Source organism: Stegodyphus dumicola, chromosome 2, assembly GCF_044657685.1.
Source record: "Stegodyphus dumicola isolate Sdum_Otavi_A_Nest chromosome 2, ASM4465768v1".
Classification (NCBI taxonomy): domain Eukaryota; kingdom Metazoa; phylum Arthropoda; class Arachnida; order Araneae; family Eresidae; genus Stegodyphus; species Stegodyphus dumicola.
Genome location: NC_140769.1, coordinates 44,246,654 through 44,272,761, shown reverse-complemented (window position 1 = coordinate 44,272,761; position 26,108 = coordinate 44,246,654). Strand labels below are relative to the sequence as shown.

The 26,108-nt window shown below is 32.7% G+C and overlaps 1 protein-coding gene and 1 long non-coding RNA gene across 3 annotated transcripts in view; one reads left to right on the top strand and one right to left on the bottom strand.

Moving 5' to 3' along the window:
• Positions 1-26,108, top strand: part of LOC118202282 (transducin-like enhancer protein 4) — a 645,188-nt gene that overhangs the window by 427,900 nt on the left and 191,180 nt on the right. For both annotated transcript variants that reach the window (XM_085810638.1, XM_085810637.1), the window contains exon 9: positions 13,587-13,839. In XM_085810638.1, coding sequence (XP_085666764.1) covers positions 13,587-13,839 — 253 coding nt within the window. The remainder of the gene's footprint in view (positions 1-13,586; positions 13,840-26,108) is intronic.
• LOC146998389 (uncharacterized) overlaps positions 16,478-26,108 on the bottom strand; it is a 33,851-nt gene continuing 24,220 nt past the window's right edge. The window contains exon 3 of the long non-coding RNA XR_015039419.1: positions 16,478-16,774. This is a non-coding gene — a long non-coding RNA (uncharacterized LOC146998389). The remainder of the gene's footprint in view (positions 16,775-26,108) is intronic.

Genomic DNA, 26,108 nt, shown 5'->3' with positions numbered 1-26,108 from the left:
TGGCTTAAGCAGATTATAGTTTCCTCCATCAAAACCTTTTTATTAAGATTTTTAGCCAGAAAATTGACTAAAAATAACCGCAAGTGACATAATTAATGGAAAATTTTGTCTGGAGTGTAAGGGCTCAATTTTGCTTTTTTCAATGTGCTTACATTTGCAATACTTGTCTACCAGTGTTTAAAATTTTAATGTTATCTAAGAATATAAAAATAAACTTTTAGTAGATTGTGCAATGTAGATTATTTTAATAATAAAACTGCATTATTGTTAAGGACTTTACTCTAAGGACTCTGATAGATTAGGCCCACCATCGTATCAAAAATGTTTAAATGTCATATTTGAAAGCAATTCCAGCTAATTTAAACAAACTCCAAATTAATCTTGTAAACCTATTTGTTGTTATGGACTAACTGGACTCAACTTTCTTGATGGATTAAACCCACCGTTGTATCAAAAATGTTTAAATGTCATATTTGAAAACAATTCCTGCTAATTTAAACAAACTCCAAATTAATCTTGCAATCCTATTTGTCTATCACTGACAACAGTATTGAGCGCATTTTGTCTTAGAGGATTTTGCATCAAAATAAATCCTGAAACAATGTATTAAATTGCCTATGAAATCTTTATTCAAGCATCATCGCTCATTTTGCATTCAACTTTGTATGTTTTAATTCAAGAATCCAGCGGTACGAACATTGCTGAAATTTAAATTGAAGCATATCGCATGCATACTTTAATCTCCTCATTCTTTTGCAACATTTCCTTTGATCTTCACTTCTTTATCTTAAAAATAAAAACCACGCTTCCGTCTCTCTTTCATGTGCGTCATAATATGCCTTTTCATTGTATGTTCTATGTTATGTGTTTTCTCTGATTATGAAATAATTTACATCTTGTTTTAAATTTTCTTTTGATAGGAAAATTGGTTATGTTAGAGTAAAAAAAAATAATTGAAATTTGTAACCTGCGATGTCTTATTTTTAATTCTGTATATTTATCGCATAATCCACTCTTCAGGCTAATCAGTAAGATCGGATTAGTTAAAAAATACACCTGAGAAAATCCAGAACTTCGTATGAAATCACCATAGGCGGCTCCTTTCGATTAATAAATTCATTTCGGTGTAATTACGGATACTGCAAAATATTTCATATTTACCACTTAGAGAATAATAGTTTTCAGAAATATTCTCCATCCGAAAATTAAAGCGCTTTTTAGAAATATTCTCCATCGGGAAATTAAATGCCTTTTTTGTCTGACCACACTTTGGAACAAAATATTTTATTCTGTAGCTCTGCCAAATAATTCCAACCGTCGAGATCTCCTAAATTAAACTTTTTATCATTCCAACGAACACTACCCTATTTTGAGCCTATGACGTTATTTTTTTGCAAAATTATGTTCTTTTCTTAATGATGTTTGGTCAGAAAAGGCCAATATTTCATTTTCTAGTCAAGTTCTTGATAGTCATTGTACATATATTTAGACTGTTCCTCAGTATACAGTACGTGTAAAGTCACTGTTTATTTATCCACTGTTATTGAGTATGCTGTCTATTCACAAATCTTTGTGTTATGGATCATGTCTAATGCTTCAACTTATTAGCACATTAATCTTGAAATTATACTATACTGAAGCCCCAAGCGATAAACAATGCATTTGCAATCTTTTATATATTCCACTTGATTTTATGGAATAAAAGCAATTTTAAAGTACTGATAATGCTTAACATCTTGACGTACTTGTGCCCATTTACCTCAACATTACCTTAATGCTGGGATTGAATTTCCGTCCAAAGTTAAACTGACAATGAAGGCAAAAACACGCAGATGATAAAAGTAACAGCAAGTAAAACCTTAACTTAATTTTATTTTTTCTCACTACTTGTGAATTCTAAATTAAACAAAAAATTAGTCTGCTTGATTTTTCAGCAAATGTCTGGGCGTACAATTCAACTAGTCACAATACTAATGTTTCTACTCGAGGCGAGCGCACATCCCAAACGCAACTAAGCGTGTTTCTAGTACAAATGATGTGGCTACGATTCTTCTCCTCCTTTTTCACTGCGCCGCTTGCCAATAAAAATCGTCAAACCGCTCTGAACTGAGCGAGTACGTAACCAAGAAAGGCGTGAAGGGAGAATTTAAAATCAATTTTTAACTGTTAGTAAAATTCAAATGACATGTCACTCATTTACATAATTCGAAATGTCTCGGATCGACAGTTTCTTAATTTCCATTTCCCATATTGTATCAACTTCAAATTTAAGCTTGGAAAAAAGAAAGTGTGGAATCACTACTTAATGAGGAAGGTCATGTTTTCTTCAATTCTCATCCTCCAGTCCAAATTTCTGATGAATGTCTATAAATTTACATAATGGAAGTACTTAAGTGGCTCGATAGTTTGTGGCAATTTTCCACAGGAAGATTAAGACAATTTAATTTTATGATTATCGTCAAAATTTTCTAATATTTTTATCAATCTTTCTCCAATTTAATCAAACTGCATGTTTGCTTTGTAACAATTTTAATTTCATACAAAACTCAATTTTATATTTTTTTATCATTTTCTTATTAATTTCCTGTTAACTATATATTGAAGTTTGGCAAAATGAAATAAATTTTACACTTCTCAGAATCGAGCGTCTATTATTCTGAAATATATATAATATGTGACAATAAATATATTACATCAAAATTTTTCTTCAAAATCAATTTTTCAAAATCTCATGATTAGCTAATGATCGGAAAATAAAATTTTATTTCAACAAATCATCTCAGTTACAGAATAAATTCATTGGGAATTGAATAAAAGTTATGTATACGAAAGCGTAAAGAATAAGTCACGTCTTAAATGAAAACAATGGCTAATGTTCAATTAAAAGATCCTTACGCTTTTATCGATGTTGTGCCACAAATGAATTTTCGTTATTCACATCAAATGAAATTGTGGCTTTAGGCAGTAAATCAACAAATAAATATAGAATCACTAAAGGAGTTTAAGATCAATTAGGAGGAAGAATTCGTCCCTTTGATTAATATAATTGCTTCCCAATAAACAAATTAGTAACAACTTGTTTTATTGCGTGTTTTCTAATTCCTCATAAGCTTATAAATTCGCTGTTAAAGGAAAACTATGCTTTCATGACGTCTTTAGAAGCAAATGAAATTTTTAATTAATGTAATTTTCACTTTATTTTTTCAGTTATACTACCAGAATTACAAAAAAAGGCCATTCAGTAAAAGCAACCTGACTCAAATATTGTGTTGTTTCCCAACTATAAATAGTCTTTCATAGCTAGAGAAGAAAGCAATATTTATATCGGATGTATTTTACTGTGTTGCTTGTTTTCAAACTGCCATTGTAACTGAATAGTACATTTCTTATCAAACTAACAAATTAGGCAATTAAAATGTAAAATGAGTTATTCGCAATTTCATTACTTAACGGAGTGATTTCGTTGTATGATTATATTTCAGTGATTCTTACATATTTTGGGGTGCTGATTTTGATTATGAAGACTGAACTGCACCAGCAAAGGCCTTTCTTTTTCTCTTTTTTCGTTTGTTTATTATTATTATTATTATTCTTGTTGTAACAATTTTTTATCAATCCCTTTGTCAATCCCAATGTATATTTCCTTCATTCGGTCTGGTTTCAAATAACTTATTCACTCTCTGAATTAATGAAAACATGAGGTGGAGATAATGGCGTCGCGATTAAAGAGATGGAACCACATAGTAAGGAACAAAAGATAGTTTTCATCAAAAGCAGCAAGAACTAATTTTGAATTTCAAAAACTTCAAAACGTATAATTTCAGAGAGCAAAAAAATGTTACTTTTATACATTTCAAAAGTATATAATTTTATACACTACAAACGCACGAACATTTTATTTTAAATTTTAGGAGCTGTATTGCCTAAAACTTTAGTGCGCTAAGATAGTACTAAAGAATGGAGACCAATTATAAATCTTTTAAGAAAAGCTTAAAAGCAGCCATCTTACTAACAGAACTAACTGTCCGTCAGTGTTACTCTATTGCGCTGCATTCCTGAAAGAATCTTGATAAAGTATGAAACTTTTCCTGGAATGTATAAATAATAAGCAAATTTTCAGGGCACGTCTAAGAAAATCTGAAAGTAATAGCACTGCTACTCAAACTACAACTTGGATATGTGAAATATTGTTACTCTTTGATATGGCTTGGTTTAATTTGTTTGATTAGGGCAAAGCATGTTAGAACTATCTGCCTGAGGAAAAGGATACCTTTGGGAAGGACTTTTTAACGGTAACTGGCTCAAAACCACGTTATGCATTAGGAAACCACAAAAACGCCTATGCATCTAGCCCATTCGTCTTGAATTGAACCCATGTTGAACTATTTCAGCGACTTTACCACTCGGCCGATGATGGGCATGCTTTTTTATGTTATGAATTAGATGCAGAATAAAAAATGAAGAACAAAACGTTACACAAAAAGTCTCTAAATTTGAAAATGCACTGAATAAGGCTGAATAATAAAACATTGAAGTCAGATATGGTAACGTACTTATTCTATAACCAAAAGACATACAGTTATAGAAAACTAATTTATAATTTCTCGGAAAGAAAAAAAAGTGTAAAGCAATGGGATTGTAATACAACAACACTTAAGCTTCATATTTTTGTACTCAGCTTGATTTGTTTCTCAGAAAAAAAAGTCGTAAATGATAAGCATGCAGAAAGATCAGGACGTTGTAAAATGAATGCATGTTGCAATCAAAACTGGAACACAGAATTCTAATTGACTGCTTTGGGATTTTAAAAAAAGATTTATTAGAAGTAAAAAGCAAAGAAAATAAAATTTACTGCAATGCGATTTTAATTACTAAATCCAATGGCTTATGCATATAAAAATATAGCATTTTCTGAAAAACAAAAGAAAAAAATCCTCATAGGAAAGTCTGGTAACCAGGTTTAAAAATCCGTGCAGAAACCTATCGCCTTAAATATCAAACCTAAAACACTTGTTTTAGGCAATGATCTGTGATTACTTTTCAGTTTTCCACATTATTCGCTTTGATTTAAATGCGCTTAGAACAGCGATCCGTTAAGCTTCGAATTTTAGCAGAAAAAAAAAATGTTTTGTCACAGCTTTCAAACCATTCTTGAGTGGCATCCTTCAAATTCATAATCTACTCTGGAACGTAATCCACGCTAATGCTGTTTCAGGTTTTTTTTTTTTTTTTACCAGAAAAGAAGTTTTTTGAGAGAAGAGAGGAGTTGAATATTAGTCTGAGGAATTCGAATGTTATGTGCTGGAGGTATGGTGCAAAAGCAAAACTTTTTTGTTATATTATTCACAGCGTTTAGTTTTGTGGCTTGGCGGAGTCAGTTTGTCAACAGGTTAACATAAGGAATAAGGAATATTATTGTGGTATCATGCAATAATTTAATCAATGAGCAGTGGTCCCTATTCATCCCGAAAAATGATACCGAAACTTTTCCCGGCAGATTTCTGATATCTGAGCTTGTGGAGTCCAATGTATTTCTACATCATGCTTTCTTGTTTCGTTTCCGGATAGTGGATGTTGGTCATGTTTTATTTCTTATCATTAGCTATAAATAAAATATTTTATTAGAGTTTGCCGTGGATAGCATTTTTAGAGAACATTCGATTCGGTTTTTAAACATTCTGGCATAAACATCCAGGTTATCCACCTGCCACAGAACATCCCCAACTTTTCAGGCAGGAATTTTCTTTTGATCCAACACTGACCTATTTCCGTAACTATTTAGGGAATTGCAACTTGTCTATTTTCCATCATGCATTTCTTTTTTTTAATTACACATATCTTCAGTGGTTACACCTATACTGCGGGTTAGTCTGGCATCTTCTTTGAGTGATAAAAACATCACTTAAAGAAGATCACATCACTCTATCTAAACATGACAGCCACCTTTTGATTGTGACAGACTAAAGTGCTGTTTTACATAGGCAGCAAACCATGCGAATATGAATATTTGTCAGTATTATGACTTCTTTTAACAAGAAATCATACCTAATTTAGGTAATTTCATACCTAATTTCAATAACATACCTAATTTCATTTTTATAACTGTTAATTTTTATAATGATTTACGCATTCAGACAGACTATAAAGCCAGTCATTATGTACTTCGGCGACAAAATAATTATTTTCGTACTTTGCAAGATCAAGCTTACTACATTTCGTTATATTATTAATAAAAAATAAAGAATGCGATATGATTAATCAAAAGTGAAATTTAATCATTATATTTCCCTGGCAGGTGTGTACATAGGGTGGTTGCATTTATTTTATAGAATAAAAATTAAAAACCTCTTCACCATTTCTTTGCGGTTTAGAGGGAAGCATGCTCTGAAAGTTCCAGGGTTCAGTTTTTTTGTGAGGCCGCATTAATTTTTCCAGTTCCCTCACAAAACTTCTGATGTTTCTACAGATGAACACGAGAAAGATAATAGTCTTACACTAAAAAAAAAAAAAAAAAAAAAAAAAAAAATATGTAACTTTCCAATTTCAGTTATTTGATCGTGATATCACGAATGTCATTCCCTCTCCTTTCCAATATGCTACGCTAAAAATATTTATAAATAGAGAAATGTTCTTAACCATTAATATTTGCAACATCACATCACATATTAACGTAAAGCCTTTTATGGATACAACTAAATAAATTGAAGTCATAAAATGCTACAATATCATATATATATTTTCACTAAAATTTTTTGCATATATTCAAAGTTCGTAACAATATGATAAAATTTAGTTCTGAGCTTCATTAAAAGAAAGGTGATTTTTGTGTTGGTTTATTTTTTATTTTCTCATATTTCGGGAATCTCATTAGTTATTCCAAAAGTATGCAGATTAATCTAATATATAGAGAGAAAGAGAGACTGGCACGATTAGCGGTATAGAGCTGATCTTAGCTGAAGTACTGAGTGACTATTAGTATTTCACATCAGCACACAGCCATCTAGTATAGCTGAGTCAAATCTAGACATCAGCATGTTTCTGTAAGAGTTTACCGCCATTTGCAATTATTGAGCTTTTAACTAACTTTTGGAAAGTTGGATTTTGGTGATGTTTTAATTTAAGAAATTTTTCTTTCAGAGAATTCAGAAAATAATTTTGATACAAATGTTTATTATTATTAATTCTATGTCTGAGAACATTTTCCGCTTCAATCCGCGAAAGTTTTAAACTAGAATCATTTAAGTTTCCTTTAACTACACTGGTGTGCAAAACTTAAGCAACAGCAGGGTTTTTTGCCATAACTCCACGAGAAATCGACTGAGAGACATGAAATGCAGAAATGAAGGAGAGTAATATGTACGTAAAGGATGATGAAAGCATCGGAGCTGAAAAAGGTATACAATGCATATGGTATGGAATCAAACAAAAACAAGCTTTATTGAACGCATAGTATCGTGACTCATGATTGTCTATCCAAGAGGAAGAACAACAAACAGATGTTCCTTAATATGGGATATGCCTTCCTCTCACTGCAATGGTTGCTTCGTACAGTCTCCGCATACTCAGAACCAGCTGGTGCAACATTTCTTGCGGTAGGAGTGCCCATTCCTCAATCAGCATCTGTTTGAGTTGTTGGGTGTTCTCCGGAGGATGTAAGCGTGCTGCAGTGCGTCTTTCCAAAGCATCCCACACATGTTCGATGGGATTTAAATCTGGGGAGTACACTGGCCAATCCATTCGAGTAATATCTTCACTTTCCAGTAACTCCTCAACAGCAACAGTCCAATGTGACCGTGCATTGTCATCCATAAAAATTAAGTCTGGGCCAATGGCACCTCGGAACAGACGCACATGTGCACATGTTCGTTCCTGATATTTGTATATGCATTTCAGTCGACTGGAAAGCACATGGGGAAGGAGTACTTCCTCACAATAGCGATCCCCGGTTACAGACCCTCTGTCGAAAACGTGGAGCTCAATTCGCCCGTTCAGCATAATGCCTCCCCAGACAAGAACTCCAGGACCACGATACGGTGTCTTTCCTTGATGTTACTGAGATAAAACCGGGTCCCGACCTCTCTCCAAATAAAACGCGTTGAGAATCGCTTCTGGTGCTGAACCGACTCTCATCCAGTACCAGAATCGCTTCTGGTACTGAACCGTAAAGAGGACACGACTCCATTGATCATTGTCCAGTTTCTGTGCTCTCTGCACCACTGTAAACGGTGGTGTCGGTGGCCAACTTTCAGCAGAAGGCAGCGTTCAGGACTGCGGGCGAATAGGCCCCCCTTTTTGAAGGCGTCTGGCCACAGTAAACCGCGACACTTGTCGCCCCGTTGCTGTACAGAGTTGCTGAGCAATGGCGCTTGCTGACTGCTGTCGGCCTCTTTTCGCCTGCAGGACGACATATCGGTCATCCCCTGCAGTTGTCGTCCTCGGGCGGCCACCACCAACCTTTCTAACAGCTGTACCTTGGTTTGGAACGCTTTCCAAGCGCGCGAAACGACACTTCTGTTGATTCCGAACTCTGCAGCTACACTGGTGACAGTACGCTCCTCCTCCAGCTTTCCGATCATTCTTCCACGTGTGAAATCGTCCAGGTGATTTCTTCTAGCCATATTTCACAAACTGGCTCACTGGCACTTGCAGCGAATATGTTGAATTGCGTCTCCATCCTTCCTTTTAAACTACTGTTGAGCTGCGCGCGCCGACATCACGCGTTTTGTGTACGCTTACGTCGCCTCTCACGTTTCGTTCCTGATATTTGCATATCCATGACGTTTCTACTGATTTACGTGTTCATTGTACTGATCTCCAGACCTCTTTTTCTGCAATGTCATGGCTATCTGCTAAATTTTTACATTGTTGTTTAAGTTTTGCACACCAGTTTAAATTCTTTTTACCAACAAATATTTTTATTTTTGTTCACTTACATATGCATCATTTTCCGTTCAGTTAAGCCGTACCTCTGTAGATGATTAATCCGCCGCAACAGTTGTAAGCTACCATGTACTAGCATAGTTATGTAAATATATTTGTAGGCTAAACATAACAAGAATTACTGTGTAATTTAAACTATTCCGAAACAAATTTGAAATCTAATCCATAATGATTATCTTGCCGAGCTTCTCAAGAATTATACTGTTAGAGCATATAAATATTGTAACAGTTTATCATAAATGTAACAGTTTATCATAATTATATGCAACAGTTTATCATAAAATAATTTTAAAATATCGTCGACTGGAAAGCAGATTGCTTAATCCCTTCCAGCTATGGAGATTGGATTGTTCAAAGAAGGTTACTGTTTAAATAGAGTGGTTTGATTAATCCTTGTTGTAATGCTGATGTTTGAATGGCATCACACTATATAAAGCATTTAATATTTCATTAAAGTAAATGAACTTCACAAAACAACTTATCCACTTCAAAGACAGCCTGGATAAAGCATTTAATTCTTACGCGCTTTAGACTGTGGTTGCGTAAATGTGGGTCACAACCTAGCAGTGCGCTTGTAGTCAATTTTAATGCATCATGAAAAGCACTGAAATTTTCTTTTTTATTTTTATATAACTGCATATATTTATATTTTATAATTATTAATTAAACATGTTAATTTATTATAATTATTTATTAATTTAGTATCTCAGTTTTCTTCCAGATCTCCTCTTTTTTCTTTTCAATAACTATACGCGTGTGAGTCGCGATAAATTGCTACTAGCCTATGGCCATAGAATACAATACTAAATGGTTTCGAAAGCACTGCTCTAAACATCATTTAAATGCAGTTTTATATTCTGACTCTTTAAATGATCGAATTTTTTCTAAGCTTTCGAACATAATCTTGCAGAACATTATTATTCATTATTAGTCTTATTTTCAAAATCAGATCTCTTTCCTCAGACAGTTAGTCATGTTATTCATATTTAGACAAATTGTTCCATGTTTCTGCTTTCTTATGGCAAATTTCTAGAACATTCGATAACAATTTTATATAAAAATGCGATATTATAGAATATTTTAATGCCTACCGTATATGACCAGAAATTAAAGATGTACGAAATTAATCCTTCATACTGACGGTGCTCATATGGCCTTTTCGTGTTCAAATAAAATACGTTTAAAATCTCCCATTAACGTGAATGAGCTTGTTATGCATTTCTGTAAAGAAGGCTTCAGTACTTATTCGTCTAGACATCCATTAACTGCAGTTTCACGTCGGCAAATATCTTCATGTCATCATTAAAAGTTATCATGTCTTTGAAGACTTGCTATAGTGTCTGCATTGTGACAAACTGACCGACTTTTTGAAAGTTGAAAACGAGACGTTTTTATAGACTCTCAGAGCATGATTTTATACAAACAAACAAAAAAATGTTTTTTCTTATTGAGTTGTTTAATGCGTGAGAATTTATAACCAGAAATTGATAGTATGTGAAATTAATCTTGCTAACATACGCTTAATGGCACTGAAATCAATTGTGTTTAAAATCCCGTTAACGTGAATGAATTTCTATGGATTTTTGGAAACATTTGTACGGAAGAAGTGCTTTGTCTATCTTTATGGCATATTTATTCAGACATTCGTACCATTGATTCTAAATTCATATACACAAGAATCTTCGATAGTAGTTATCGTTTCATTAAAAGAATTTCAAAAATTGTACGAATTTTTATGTAGAAACTCCCAGGGTTTGAACATAAAATCAAGTCTCTTTCTTCAGTTCGAGGTGGAGTTTGCACTATTTCAGCTTTCTATTTTAAGAGGTAGCCTTAAATACCATTTTTATGGCTGTGGTAGAAAAAGAAACGAAAATAACAAATCTTCAGCATTATGCTAGCCGGTGTTAAATCACAATGTTCGTATTCATGATTTGAAAATTGATAAACTTCCTCATCATTTAGAGTCCACTTAAGACATCATTTTCATGATGGTTCCTAATAAAGACTAAAGAACATATCTTTATCTAAATGTATATTAGTCTCAAGGAATTTAATGTGCCTGGTTGACATGTGGACATTTTAAGCAGAATAGTTTAATAACAACTAATTGTTTTTGATAAAATATCCTGTGTTTCTTCGCGGTAGTTTTCTAAAAACTTTTGGAAACGTTTAAAATATTTTGTTATTAAGCTACTTAGTGTCTTTGCGGACAATTTTGGTATTAGTAGTCCTTAATCCGTAAAAGAATACGTTTATAACTTTCATAATTAACTGTGCATTTAAAAACTGGTGATAGTCTGCATTGTCATTGTTCCTACAATCTACCAACGTAAAGAAAATTGCAGTTTCGTATCGTCCCCTGTTGCTAAGGAGAACGATGCTGCCGCGGCTCAGGGTATTTAATTAGCGACAATCTCTCGGCTAATTACCTTAAGCGGGAGCGAAAGGCAGCATGGTCGTCTCGACACTATTAAAAGCGGCCGTCAAGTCGATTGGAAAATAAATAGCACCCTTTCTCTGCATCCCGGTTAACTTTCCTTCCGATTTCGAATGTGTTCTTCGTTCAACCTTCATTCTTCGATGCCTCCCAAACTTTGCCTATGGTGGCGAAGCATCAGTATAACTAGCATTCTTATGTCTCCATAGAAACATTCCCAATGTGTGGGATTAAGGAGACGTATTAAGCTGAAATAGATGTACTCCCAGAAACAGATATGAAATTTGAGCTATTCTGGATATTTCTGAGGGAATGATTCCTCATCTAATAATGCAGAACACTTTTATATCATTGCATTTTTATTTCCTGATTCATTAGTGTTACAGAAACTTTTATATCTTTATATCCATAATGTAAAACATTATAAAGCATTGTGTCTAAACCTTGTTGTCTTGCACTGCGCTTCCTAAAATTAAAAAACTGATAGTTGTGACTTAGTAAATGATCTTACCTATGTCTCTTTAAATTCTAGAGAATGACACCTCTTAGCAATAATGCAAATCTTATTTATGTAATCACGCTTCTTTTTCTGGCCAATAAGAAGTTTTTATATTTTAATTTCGTTGTGTTCATAATGGTAGAGATTGTTAAACATCTTTTCTGAATACCGTTACGAACTGACCCTAGCTTAAAAATTGCTATGCTATCTTAAAAATTTAGAAACGGATGTTGTTTGTAATGTCATTATCTAAGCTTTGTAATACGAAACGCGGCTACGTTATCGCGTTTTTTCCCCTTCTATCGGATCAGTACTATTTAAAAAAAATTAGATTTCTTTATAATTTGGATATATACGTGCATAATGATTTAGGTATACTAATTCCATATTCAAAATATTTTGTCTAAATATTGTTTTCATATATGTAGTGTATTGTGCTCGATTGAAAAGCTCACAAACCATTAACTGTTGTTACAAATTACTATTAACACTTTTTATAATGCTAAAATTTTTACAGTCATTATAAAAATTTTAGCATTATAGAAAGTTTATAGTTTTTCTCTGCTTAATAATGTGCTTTAATATAACATGACTCTCTTTATCCTTATAAGGTACTTTAATTTCTTAATTAAATTAAAACTGGTAAAAAAAAACATGACTTTTAAAATGTATGATGCATTATTCTAAAAACGAAAGTCTGAAGATTGAGTACCATTACTTCCAAAATTGTAGATTTTTAGCAAATATCCACAATATCAGTGTTGAAATAATAACACTGCATCCGATAGCTTGGCTATGATACTGATTTTTGATAAAATTAGCTTTTCACGAAGTTTCGAATTGGACTCAATAATCTGAATTATGGCAAAGTATTCGATTACTGATGAGTCGAAAAGAGACCGGCATTACTGTTCATCAATCAATATCGTTTACTAAAATGTAACGTAAATAGTAGTAGTTTCTCTTTAGATATCTTACATAATAATCTACCAGCTTCATGAATTAAGCAATGAATTTTTGAAGGCTCTCAAAAATTAAAACAAGTCATCTTTGTGCGTGGAACTCCCAATGTTTAGATCTCGTTGAAGCACTACATCACAGAATAAGATATCAATTCCTTTTATGGTCCTTAAAGCCTTATCTGCCAGAAAAATATGGGCAGCTCATGTTTCTTAGGGGATGGAAACTCAGTCCGTTAAACGAGAACATTGCTATAACTACTGAAGTAGTTCCTAAAATCCCATTCCAATAGCTGAACGATTGAAAAAAAGAAAGATCTATATTTTGTTTTCTTAATTTATTGAAGAAATATGTTGTACATGACAGGTCTACACGAAACAGGCTGCAGTCATGAATATCTTAGTGTGATAAAGACCTATTAGTTAGCATAACGTCTTTCCGAGATGTCGATGTTTTGGAAGTGATAGTCTGACGTATCTCATCTTATTTACTAACATTAATTTCAGATAAGCAAGTTGACTTCACAAAGACTGAATAATCTGTTTGGATCTTGCTGAAATTCTCGAATTTTCAGACATTTATCATACACAGAACTGTCTTCACTTAGTGATAATGAAATTTATAAAACTATTCACTGCCATCATTTGAAAAATTTCTATCAATGAATGTAAGCAATGTTTTGCATAATTTCTTCTTCTGTTTATATTACTTATGTGCTAAAGTTGTTTCATCCTTCATTTTTTGCAGCAACAGATGCATGCCCAACAGTTACCTCCTCACGCACATGCGCCACCGCTGCCTATGATGCCACATGCGGCTGCGATTGCTGGCCTGCAACCTCCAACACTACCCGCCAGCAGCGCAGCAGGTCTTCTGGCTCTCTCAAGTTCCCTAGCGGGGCCCGCGGCCCACCTATCTGCGGCTGCCGCCGCTTCCACAGCCTCTTCCTCATCCTCTTCCTCTATTAAGGACCACAGGGAAGAGAAGCGGAACTCCAACTGTAAGTTGCTCTTCCTCATTTGTGTAGCATTCATCACTGACGCATTTTTCTCATCATAAAAGGTTTTATTTTACATCAGTAATGTTACTGTGGATCATTTTTAACAGGCATTGGTAATTTTATCTAATACATTAAATTTAAAATAGTATTTTTAAAATCTATTGCTCGAAGAACGTTTGAAGCAGTATTCCATAATAGTATACCACATAAATTGTTTAAATGCATAGTATAAATTTGACTTATGTCTCACTAATTAAGTGCTTTATTTGTAAATGGAAAAGATGTGCTGCAATACCAATAGAGAAATTCAACTTTTGGTTGGATTAATTTCAAGAAAAAGGCATGTTATCACTTAATTGGGGGAGAGAATTATCCTATTAGTTGAGACTGATAAGAGAAATTTTTTACTTCTAACATTCTTGTTTTAAGCCTCAGTTGGGTTTGCAAAATAAACTAAAGTTAAGAAACGCTGCAGCTTGAAATCAGATGTTAAAACCAAAAAGGAACTAAAATAACTTTATTTAAATAACTTTTGAAGCGATTAACTCCTGGCAAACAGTAATAACAATAAAAAAAGAACACCTTTCAGTACTTAAAATTAAAAATATCTGTATTTTAATCATTCCTTTTATTACATCACGTCATGGGATGTTACACTAAGTTATCATATTGCAGTTCAGATTTTTAATTTTTATTTCATATAACTAAAATTCACTGCTTTAAAAACAATACGCTGCTATAAATCTATTTAAAATATATACGTGCTAATCATTTCAGAAGTGATATGCGTATTTCTTAATATCACTAGTATTTATAACTTAATATAAATAATAAAGGATGTTTTTAATATCAGATATCATGTATCTCCTCTGCAAAATTTCAAGGTTTCTAAACGATATATTCATAGACGTGGAAAAATAACAAAACCTCTTCTGTTACTAAACAACATGCAACGGTTTTCGACAGAATGGTCTGTGCGACAACATTGCCGTCGGTAAATTAAAAGTAATCTTTTCTTAACAGTCTTAACACTGTATGGTAGTGTTCTTATTTACAAACCAAGTATTGTCCATAAAAATATATTATTGTGTTTTCTTCCTTAGTTTAATAAAATAGCTAGCCCTAAAATAGCACTAAAAGGATATATTTCTTTATGTTTAGAAAACACTCACTGCAATCGGAAATGACTTGATGACAAAAGTATGGTTCCTTGCTGAAAGTATCATGTTCATGCACATATTATTCCACAGATATTTGGCACGTGAATAAGATCCGCAATATATACCTTACGTTATTAAATATTAATGTGAAAATTGGTTTTCTAATTATTTTATCACAAAACCGAATGTAAAGGTCAGTTCACATCGACTCTTAAGATCGAGTTTATTCAGTAAACCAGATTTTGAAAACATTAGAAAATAAGTAACATTTTCCCCTCGTTTATATTTATCACCATTTACGGGGGGTGTTTACACATTTTTAGAACGATTTCAATAAAGAATTTTGAAAAAAATAAATGTTTTGAAGTAAAACTTTCTAGCAACAGCTAATTATTTGAATTGAGAAATATCGTTTGCTACTTTTAAAATTATTCTTTTTTCAAAATATCGCATGTAAACAAGCTACAGATTGAAGGATATGCATTTACGCTTGTAGAGACATTAGGTATTTTAGAAGCAAGAGAGATGAAAAACGAGCAATCGCCTTCGCCGGAAATCGAACCACGGACCTCTGGATACCGGCCCAGCGTGCAAAACCACTACACCATGAAGGCACGCTAGGAAGGCGGGAGAAATACCTTACATACTCCCCCTTTTAAAGGGCGAATGGGGTTCATAGGAAACCCAATCGCCAAATCCTTGGTGAGGAGAATCATCATCCAACACCCTTTTAGTTCGGCCGCCACTGTAGAGACATTAGGTATTTTTTGGAAGCAAAGGAAATGAAAAATGATCGAACCGCGGAGCTCCGGAATACCGGTCCAACGTGCAGAACCACTACACCACGAAGGCACGCTAAGAAGGCGGGAGAAATATCTTATACGCTTTACGAAGAGAAGTATTCCTATTCTATAATTCAAAAACGTCGTGAAATGCATGGTATTAAAATTTCTAAGTGCAAAGCAAGCAACATTTATTAATAGGAAAGGAAAAATCGTCAATAATTACTTCTCTATGGAAAGAAGACTATATGAATGCCTAAAAAGGTACGCTTTGTTTCTAATGTTACCAAAATTGAGTCACTTGTAAAAAGAGAAAATCCGCCGACGCAGAAATCAATTGCAAAGTTTTTAAATAAATCTTTAGCAACAATAAATAAAGTAATTAACAAAGATTTACAATTTAAAAAGCTAAAAAACATAATGTTCGTCGTCTTTTGCTGAGGCATGTGGTTCAACGCAGAAGAGTTTTTAGAATCCTGTATGAAAAGCATTTCGCGTGAGGAAATGCACTGTGAGCTTTGATGAAGCTTGGATTTACCTAAATGGCTCCAACAAATAAAAAAGAAAAGGGTACAAACCTGGTTTCATCAGTGCAAAGGGGTTTATGATTGTCGCGAGATTCTCTGGCAATGGGAAGTTAAAAATAAGTTGAATGAAAAAAAAATGTTAAATTAAAAGAAAGTTTGCCGTCCGATATTTACCAGAAGATATTCCATTTCTTTATTCCAGTCACTTACAAAGAATGAAACTTCATCAAGACAAAGCAACAAGCCATACTTCGAAAAGTAACACTGCATTCATTTGAAAAGGAAGACTGATACAGGTATATATTGCATATATATAACTTTTCAACGTATTCCTGCAAAGTCTCTTGACGTTTCACTTTTGCACTCTTGTGCCTCTGGTCCCTTTATGAAAGATCTTTCTGAGCGCAAAACGGTTACGATTTCTGGAGTCTGGAAAGTAGTGGAAGAAGACTGAAAATCAATACCCCTGGAATTATAACGAAAATCCATTATATCACATAAATCACAATATAGACTTATAATCCAGAAAAGAAGGCTGTCAGATCGAACATATATATAAAAAAAAAAAAAAATACTTTTTACATTTTAATACTTTTTACATTTCGGGCTGTTTAAGATGTAAAAAGTATTAAAAAAAAATACTTTTTACATCTTAAACAGCCCGAAATCTTTCTAAATTGTGTAACTACCTTCTTTATTTTGGAATATATCTTGGTGCTATGTTTTAACCACATGACGTACAGATATTTTCTTATTTTGCTCTGTTCATCTAAATTCTGCGATTAAACTAAATAACAATACTAGGATCTAAACTTAAAATAACTCATTTTATCACAACTGTTTTCATTTCTAACCTATTTTTCCTACCCTACTAGTTATAATATTTTATCTATATTTCGAAAAATAAAATTCAAAACAGTCAACTTAAAAGATTTTCTTATACTGTTGTTTCTATTGTTTTCTTTTAGTTTTCAACGACTATAGCTTCTTTCAAGCGATTTTCCTCTCAATTTGAAAAACGAATGCGAAGAAATTATCACTGACAAAAATAAACAAACTCCACATTTGGAAAATCTTATTCTTTTGAAAAGAGTATTAAATAATCTAGTTTAAAAAAAATAATAATAAATAAAATGCTCTCAAATAAGCTTTGTTTCCAAAAGACTTAACATGTTGGGTTGCCTCTATAAGGCTCTATTTTCAAGCAATTGGCTCAATTTTCTTACCTTCCTCCTGAACTTCATTTTTTATTCTTTATTTGTTTGAAGAAAAGATTTTGTTTACGATAACCTTTTAGCGTATTTTTTATAGCTAATTGGTTCGGGTTACCAGGATTTCTTTTCTTTCGTATTTTACTTTTTCGCAAACGTTGGATAAAAGGGGCATTTTGGAAGAGAAACATTTCTTATCTGAGCCTTTAATAGCTGGAATTTTATGAACTTTAAACTGCAAGTATTGAGTTTTTAAAATCATTTATTGCTTCGATTCTTTATTCCAGACAACCTGTTGCTGATCTAGAAATACTCTTTACATTATAGCTGCATAAATCTGTTCATGCAGGTCGCTTATGATGAGGCTTCTTATATTTTTTATTAATTATTTTATTGGCTTATTAGTTTGCATCATTTATTCACTTAATTATTGCTGCCTAGTTATTACAGTAATTAGCGGAGGCAGATCCTACATCATGGGGCATAAAAGGGGTGTGAGATTCCTGTTTCTCGTGAATTTTCTTGATACAATTAGGACTGAGCTGGACAGAGTCGTACTATCATCATCAGTGCTCTATATCTAGGAGTACGATAAACGAAAAATATACCTAATATATTTATACATGAGACCTAACAATGCCAGTTCTGAAAAAATTAAACACACTACTTTCTTTTTTTCTTTTTATGGAACTTATAAAGTCTGGTATGTTTCGTAATCGCCTAATAGTGAGTGTCCAAACTCTTGGTATATTTTAAGCGAATTATCGCTAAGTCTAAAATAATAACTGAAAATTGAGAAAAAGTGTAAAACTCAGAAGTAAACTTTTTATTCAAAACTCAGAAAAACAAAAGACACACCTGGTGCTTACAAGCTCAGCCAGCACTTATGGTGAGATAACTTAGAATAACACTAAGTTCAAATGCAAAGTTATATTTGAGTAAGATAGTAACCAAAGGCTACACAGATCTATTTAACGCGAAGTTGGCTCGCTTATCTAACCGGCGTGCTGATTCAGTATCGGCAATTTTAATGAAAGGCCGAAAACTATAAATCTTATCTTATCTAGCAACCTAGTAGCTTTTCCTCGAGAGGTAGAACAAGCTCTGTCTTACAATTTAAACACCTCATTATAAATATTCGCGAACTAATTTCTTCTCTGGTGGGAAAACGGAACGGAGAAATAAAAGTAAAGATACAAAACATAAAATAATTGGTTAATTAACATAAAGAAACTTTACGGACATTGTATTAACATCATTTGAATAAAGTAAATTTTGTTTTATAAATTGAACTTTAAATTATTTTCTAACTTTAAAGATTAATTTTTCCATAAAAAATGCATGTAAAGAGTTACAAAGTGGCGTAAAAGAATGATAATTTAAAATCATTGTCGAAAGTTTTCGGGTTGGTTAAAGTAGGTAATGTTTTTAATTAATATAGAATTGATTAATAATTTTTTTTCTGCAGTCGCTGAAACCAAATGGAGAACATTTGGTTTCAGCGAGATATGTTGCTAATAAAGTATAATTTGGATTTAAATGACTTAAAGGGGGATAAAGGTTTTAAACCCAAGAAAAATGAATGTAAAACATTTTCAAAGGTCTTGTTTGATTTTTTTAATTGGTCATTTAAAACAGACTCTTGTAAAATAGTATTCCGGTCAATCTGTGAAAACTTTTACGCACTTAGAGCATTGTGATCGGTACATTGTTTTATTGTCACTGGCCTTGAAATAATAATTGACACTGATAGACATAATTAATAAAAAGTTTATTATTGCAGGCTACCATGATTAGAAATCCTCGGTTCCTGTAAATGTAATCAGATATTATTTAATTTCAGAGTCATCAAAGGAAACAACTATAAACATAAAACATTAAGTAAAAAGAGTTAGAAAAGGAGAAGACGCATAAAAGATTATTTTCCCTTGGAGTGTTCAGCTGAGTTACCATGTGCATGATAAATCTGCTCTAGTGCATGGTAAATCTGAATGTATATTTTTATCATAAAATGAATATAAAGAAAATTTAATTGTGCACAAAATGCGTGCAGTTTAATTACTCTAAAAATAAAACAAAAGGAAATCATAGTTGAACTATCATAAAATCACAGAAATACCAGTTTTAATCAAGTGACAGTAAGCAATAACCATCAACCTGCAGTCTCAAAGTAAAGTATAGTCAGTCTACTTCAACGACATTTTGCATTCTGTTAAAAGCTGTAGACATCTGGGTTATATGTAAACTGAAAGCGTAGACAAGAACTATTACAGAATCAGTATATAAATTTTCACGATTAAAAATAGAAAAATAAGTGCGTACTATACTAGCCTAAACATAAAAAAGGCACTTTATTTTTTGCAGTTTGTGGCCTCTTGTTTCCCTGTCGAGGATTTCCATGTTCGCAATATGCGTTTATGGCGAGTATAGGTTGAGTGTAGGTAAAAGGATCTACAGCTGTGGAGACCTATATCCGAGAGCGTGCGATGAGCTGCATAATCACACTCTCAATGGATCCTTCATCACACTAAGTATTATGAACATGAGTTTCGGCACCTCTCCTCGTATTGTTGACAAAAATAAGGCAGCCTACAGTGGTATTAATAAATCGTTATTCCGACCATGCCTTTTCAGTGACACGAAAAGTCTTTTGTTTCAAAGCCGACTTTCCTTTATTCCCTAATCCACATTTTTAATCATGGAAAATAAAACTAGAAACACATTTTTAATACTTACAAAATGGTGCAGCAGCTGAGAAGTTTCATGTAAGTGCTTTTTATCACATAATAAGTAAACACAAAACAAATTCCAAATGTTAACGTAAACTCACCACTGAATAGCATTGCTAATTATTCTACATTTCCATGTCATCATTTTTTAAAATATGATGAAATGGCCCAATTATTACTGGCCACAGAAACTTTAAAAGTTATCCTGAGCAGATTTAAGTTGGGTGCAGATACTTTTTGTGATTGCAGCGTCGGTGGCGAGGAAAATACTAAACATGTGCTTCTTCTATCTTCCAAATATGACAATGAAAGAAAGATCCTGAAACTGGCACTGAAGACCATTAATATTAAATGGCGTCCAAATGCTCATCAGTTTATTTCCGGAAGATGTGCATTTGACTATTTTTGTCAGTTCATTGTAAATTTTTATAATCGTTCACAATTTTGTTTTAAATTTTTCCAATACTGTTCATTATTTTGTATTGCGTTTCACACTTACTTCTGTAAGCCCCATGGGATACTTTGTGGTACATGGGAAATTCTTTGTGTTTTTAATAAAAAAAATCCGTCGGATATTGCAATGTTAATATTACTATGTATTCTTATTGGAATGTAGGTTTCTTTTAAAGGAATAATAGTGCAATATTTATGTGTAGTTTATCCATGACTAATTTTCAGTTATTATATTCTTACTGTAACCTCGTTCTTCGAAAACTAAATTACTCACATAATTTTTCTCTCTCGATTTTCGGAGAATTAAATTATTTAAAAAAGAGAAAATACGCAAAGAAATAAGGTATTCGTCTTTTTGTCTTTTTAGTTGTCTTCGGATAATCGTTATTCTGAATGGTAGTCACTGTTGTTAACCGTAATTTGATAACTCAAAAACCATGATTTTGAATTAACGTGCACGTCGTCCCTATGATTGTCATAGTTAATCGGGGGGGGGGGTAATGTTAGCGTCGAAATTTGAAGGACCTTTCCCAGACCTGCTACTTCTCCGATTATTTATTTATCAAGATGGACCGGGTACTATATAATCTGAATGAAACAAGCTGTGGGTGCAATGTTGACACTGAATAGAAAGTATTTTAAATACATTGAAACTTTGAAGAAAGAAATCTTCGAAATAAGGGCAGACTTCAATATAAAACTTATTTTCTAAACAATGATTTATTACGTAAAATAACTTTTAAAATTTCCATCATGATAGCTTGTATGTATTATTGAGATTACGTATTATTGAGATTTCCATTCGGACTTATGTAGTATTTTTGTGTTTTATTGCATATTTATATATTATTTATTTTCGTAACTCCAAATTTAACAATTTGATTATGTGACAGACTTAAGAAATTTTATTACGGAATAGACTTTATATCGTTTTCAGTCACGACATTTGCGCCCATGACTACAGGTCAGCAGATTTACGTACTGCAAAGGTGATTTCAGAAGTTTTGGTTGGTCAGTGGATAGAGACGGTTTGGTTGGTTAAACGTTCTTATGCAGAATAAAACTGAAACTCATACATTTCGTAGAAAATACTTCATTTCTCCCCGAAATGCGAAAAAGACCATGAGAGACAAAGGTATGAAAGGATAGAATTTTTGAAATCAAAAAAGTATTCCTTTCTGAGAAGGTTAGAAAAGACGAAACAATAATTAGGGCTTTGCATGCTTTTGGAATTATATATCTTACTTTGAATCGTTATTGAAATATTCACTTCTGGATATTTGCGAAAACTGAAATAAGAAGGGAAGTTTAAAGCGAAAATTCATTTCATTTTGGTTTTGTTTTGTTTTGTCTAACATTTTTAGCTTTAAAAATAAATAAATGAATGAATAAAATGGCGAAAGGCTCATTTCATCCTTTGCGCTATGAAAACCGCTTTATCGATGGACCCTCATTAGTTTTTAAAGCTGTTTTTTCATTCATTTCTAGCTAGTGCTTAAGTTTATTTTTACATAAATCCTTCCCATAATGAACTAAGTATTTTTTTCTGAAATAATTATTCGAAGTCTTTGGGTTCTCTGCTTCACCGAAAAAAATTCCCCTCTGTAAAGCTTTGCTAATTGCGCGTAGTAAAAATACAAAAATGAGTAAAAAAAGGTTATTGCAGAATTTTTTTTAAATTCATTTTCTCTCTCGAGATTCTTTTATTGTTTAAACCGTTTTCCTAGAATTTAATCTGGGGAAAAAATTGTATTTATGCGAAAGAGTATATATACACGATCGCTATATAATGGTATCAAAAAATGCCATTCCACGTTGTTTACGATAAAAAGAAGAAAAGAAAAAAAGAGGGAAAAAATACATAATGTTTATCTGCTTAAGGATTACTTTGCCTTGCAGCAATTTATTTCTTTAAAAAGGATATACTTTTCACGTCTGATGTGCGTAGAAAGGAAAATAAGAATATGTTTTTCAGATATGTATGAAAATAACCAGTTTTAAGACTTCCGAAGGTGAGAGATTTCGAAAATTCATTAACACACCAGACTTAATTATGGCAGAGTCTCACGGTAGGAATTTTCTGATTGGCTATATGTGTTGACATTTTTAAAGTCTGAGACTAATCCCCAAAATAGGTAAATGTGTAACCGCTGAATCGGATCATATCCATCCGGTGAAAACGTTTCCACAAAAGTTGATAAATAATGAATTAGCTAATTTTTTCATTGTGTTTAAATATTTTCGTGTAATTATTTATTGCGACAGCAGGAAATTATTGTGCTCTGGGTAAATGCCCGGTTTACGGCCTGTGATTACAGTTTACGGTTTTACTTCATCATGGATTCATGCTTTTTTAAATTCTCAATACAGGCACAATAATTCAGATTAATAGTGAAAAGGAGAAATGAAATATTTTCTACGAAATGTATGAGTTTCAAGTTTATTCTGCATAAGAACGTTTTCATGTCTAAGCTGTTTCATGTCTAAACTTATATACCGTATTTACTCGCGTATTTTCCCCCTTTATTTTACTAATTTCATCGTACGAAACTCGAGAGGTGAAAATTATGCGAGTAATTTAATTTTCGAAGGACACGATATACCAGTAAGAGTAAAACAACTGAAAAGTATTCATCAGTCAACTGCCGGTAACTATCACAACATTATTCACTTAAAAGAAGCCTCCTTTTCATTTGCGTGTAATACATTGTAATAATTATATTACACTGTCTAATCATCTATTTTCATTTCCGCTTCCCGATTTCTGCCAATTGGTAATTCCTAGACATCAAATCATTTAATGCTGTCACAACTTCGTCTTCTCCATCGTTCAGTCTGTTTTTTCCACGCGCAATGATCTTCAGAACCATCAAGAACAATAGATATCTCCGTTTTGTTATTAAAACGATATTGTTGTAACAGATATCAGGTTTAAGTATGCTATCATAAAATTTGCTTGGAAAAAGATATACAATAGCATGAAAATTATAATTTCAAATTATGCTTTACTACAAACTGAGACTCAAAATTGCCTTTTAAATGAGTATCAAACTTTTTTTCTCGATATATGATTTACTTTAAAACACTGGCATGTGGCTCACACAAAAGGAACTTAATGAAGCACGGTGTCTATAACTCTGAATATAATGTCTAGGCAATACAAACATGTTTCACTTACAACTATATTTTTTAAAAAGGGCTTCCCTAAATCACATTCTTTATCTTACATTGTACTTACCTTGCACAAAGGAAAAAGCATAAAATTATATTTAACGTATTCCTGCTAGGAATTTTGTTGAAACTTTAAACTAAAACCTTGTTTTGAAATTTTATTCCATCATGTAAGAAATGTTAATATGCTAATTGCCTGCATAACAACCTTATTAAAGAAGGCCCACAGTAGAGGGAACAATTAAGGAAGCAGATCATTGGTAGTTCTGTCTAGCATTCGATTCAATCAATGAAAGTTTAATTTGCATATCCATTTACATCCCATCCAGATTAAAATAAAGGTAAAAAATTTTTTCTTCATTCTTCAGAAGGTTATCTTATACTAAAAACTAAATAAAATGTAGTTAGCTTGACTTTTTTGTCGCCCGGTGTAAACTCTGTGACTACGAATCGAACTACCAGTTGTCATCGACTTTACCGCGCGGCTACTAGTGAGCAGTGTAAGGCAAATATATATGTAATCACTTTTAGACGGAGAAGATTGTTATAAAATTATTAAATAAAACTGACCATGTAAAAGATACATTAGCGTCTCTTTCCCTGGACGATTTGGTTTTTTACTTTGAAACATTTGTTGTATATTTGTTGTATTTGGTGTATATTTTCATAATCTTAGTCATACCCTGGAATGACTACCCTGGAATATTCTAATTCTTTTGACAATAGGGAGTAATAAATTCCTCAAAATTCCGAATCTGGAGTCATCGTCTTGTATATTGAACCTTTAACTTTATTAATGTTAAATTTTTATTAACAACTGAAATACAAGATGCGAACAATTACGACTGATGTGTTATTATCATCATTGTATTTACATGTAAAAGGCTAAAACTAGTCATTTTCAATGGCAAACCCAGTCATCGTAAGACTGCTCATACGATTCATGACAAACAGCAATTAGGAAAGCAAAATGTCAACCTCTGTGTTTAGCGGCTAGCTCCTTAAACATATTAAGAGCTGAAGCCGAGTGCATTTATTTTGAAGTTTGCATGATGTAAAGTATAAAATAAAACAGAAACTAATTTTTTCTAGAGTCTCGTAGAAGTGCTTTTGTTAGTATTATATAATCTTACGCTAAGTAATAAACGTGACATAATAAGGGTACTACTATGTATAACAATCTCAAGATGTCTAGGCCTCCCCGAAAAACCAAGAACGATGCTTAATTTGAGAAGCTCTACTTTATACATTACTAACAGTTAAGAAGTTCAGCATAGCAGTTAAGAATAGCACTTTTTTCAGCTTTAAAGACTAAGTAAATTTTACTAATTGAATAAGCTCAGTTTCTTATCGAATTATTTATACTGTAGAAATATATTTCTTAGATATGAGTATTAAGAACACCATTACATTTCTTTCAAATTTTCATCGAGTCATTCGCTCATTAGTCTTCTTTTATGTCTTTTTTTCCTTTTCTGAAGGATAAAAGAAATAAAAGTCGGAGAAGGTTGCGAAAATACTTATCCAGGTACTTTTTTTATTTACCTCCACCCTCCATGTCATCCCGACGGTTTTTTGTCAATTCTTGTTCTCTGTCTCTATATAATAGCACTTCGAAATGAATCATGGAAGTCATTTGCAAACAATTGTTTCAGACACCTTCGCTTCCAGCTAATAATAATCACGTCTTAGGAAGTTGTTTGTCTTTCTTAAAAAACAAATAAAATACTTTAAAATAATAACGAAAGAACCAAAAAAAGAAGAAGAAAAAGCTAAACCATCGCTTCCGGGTGGCCTGCGCGTAGTAATCTAATTCGAGAAAATAATGCCGACTTCAGCTCTCTGAGACGGATGGCAGTAAATCCGATTACAAAATTCTATTGCTCTGCTCTCATTTACTGCCGAATACCTCTTTTATTTTTGTGATTTTCTTTAAAAGATACTTCTGTAGATGGATTTATTTTGTTTTACTTTCATCATTCCGTACTCATTTCGATTGAAAGAGTCGGTATTGCGTTGCCCAGATTGAAAAATAAATATGATGACTGAAATAAATAAGTTTTCCGTAGCTCTTTTTTTTTCCTTTAGCTTGTAGAAATGCCTCTACGGGTCTATAAATAATTATAGAGATATAAATGTACAAATAAGAAAAAAATGTGGAAAACGAAACTGTAAGGCCATCTTCGATTTCTATTCACCTGACAAGATATCTCTCCGACCATGCGTATGTGATGGA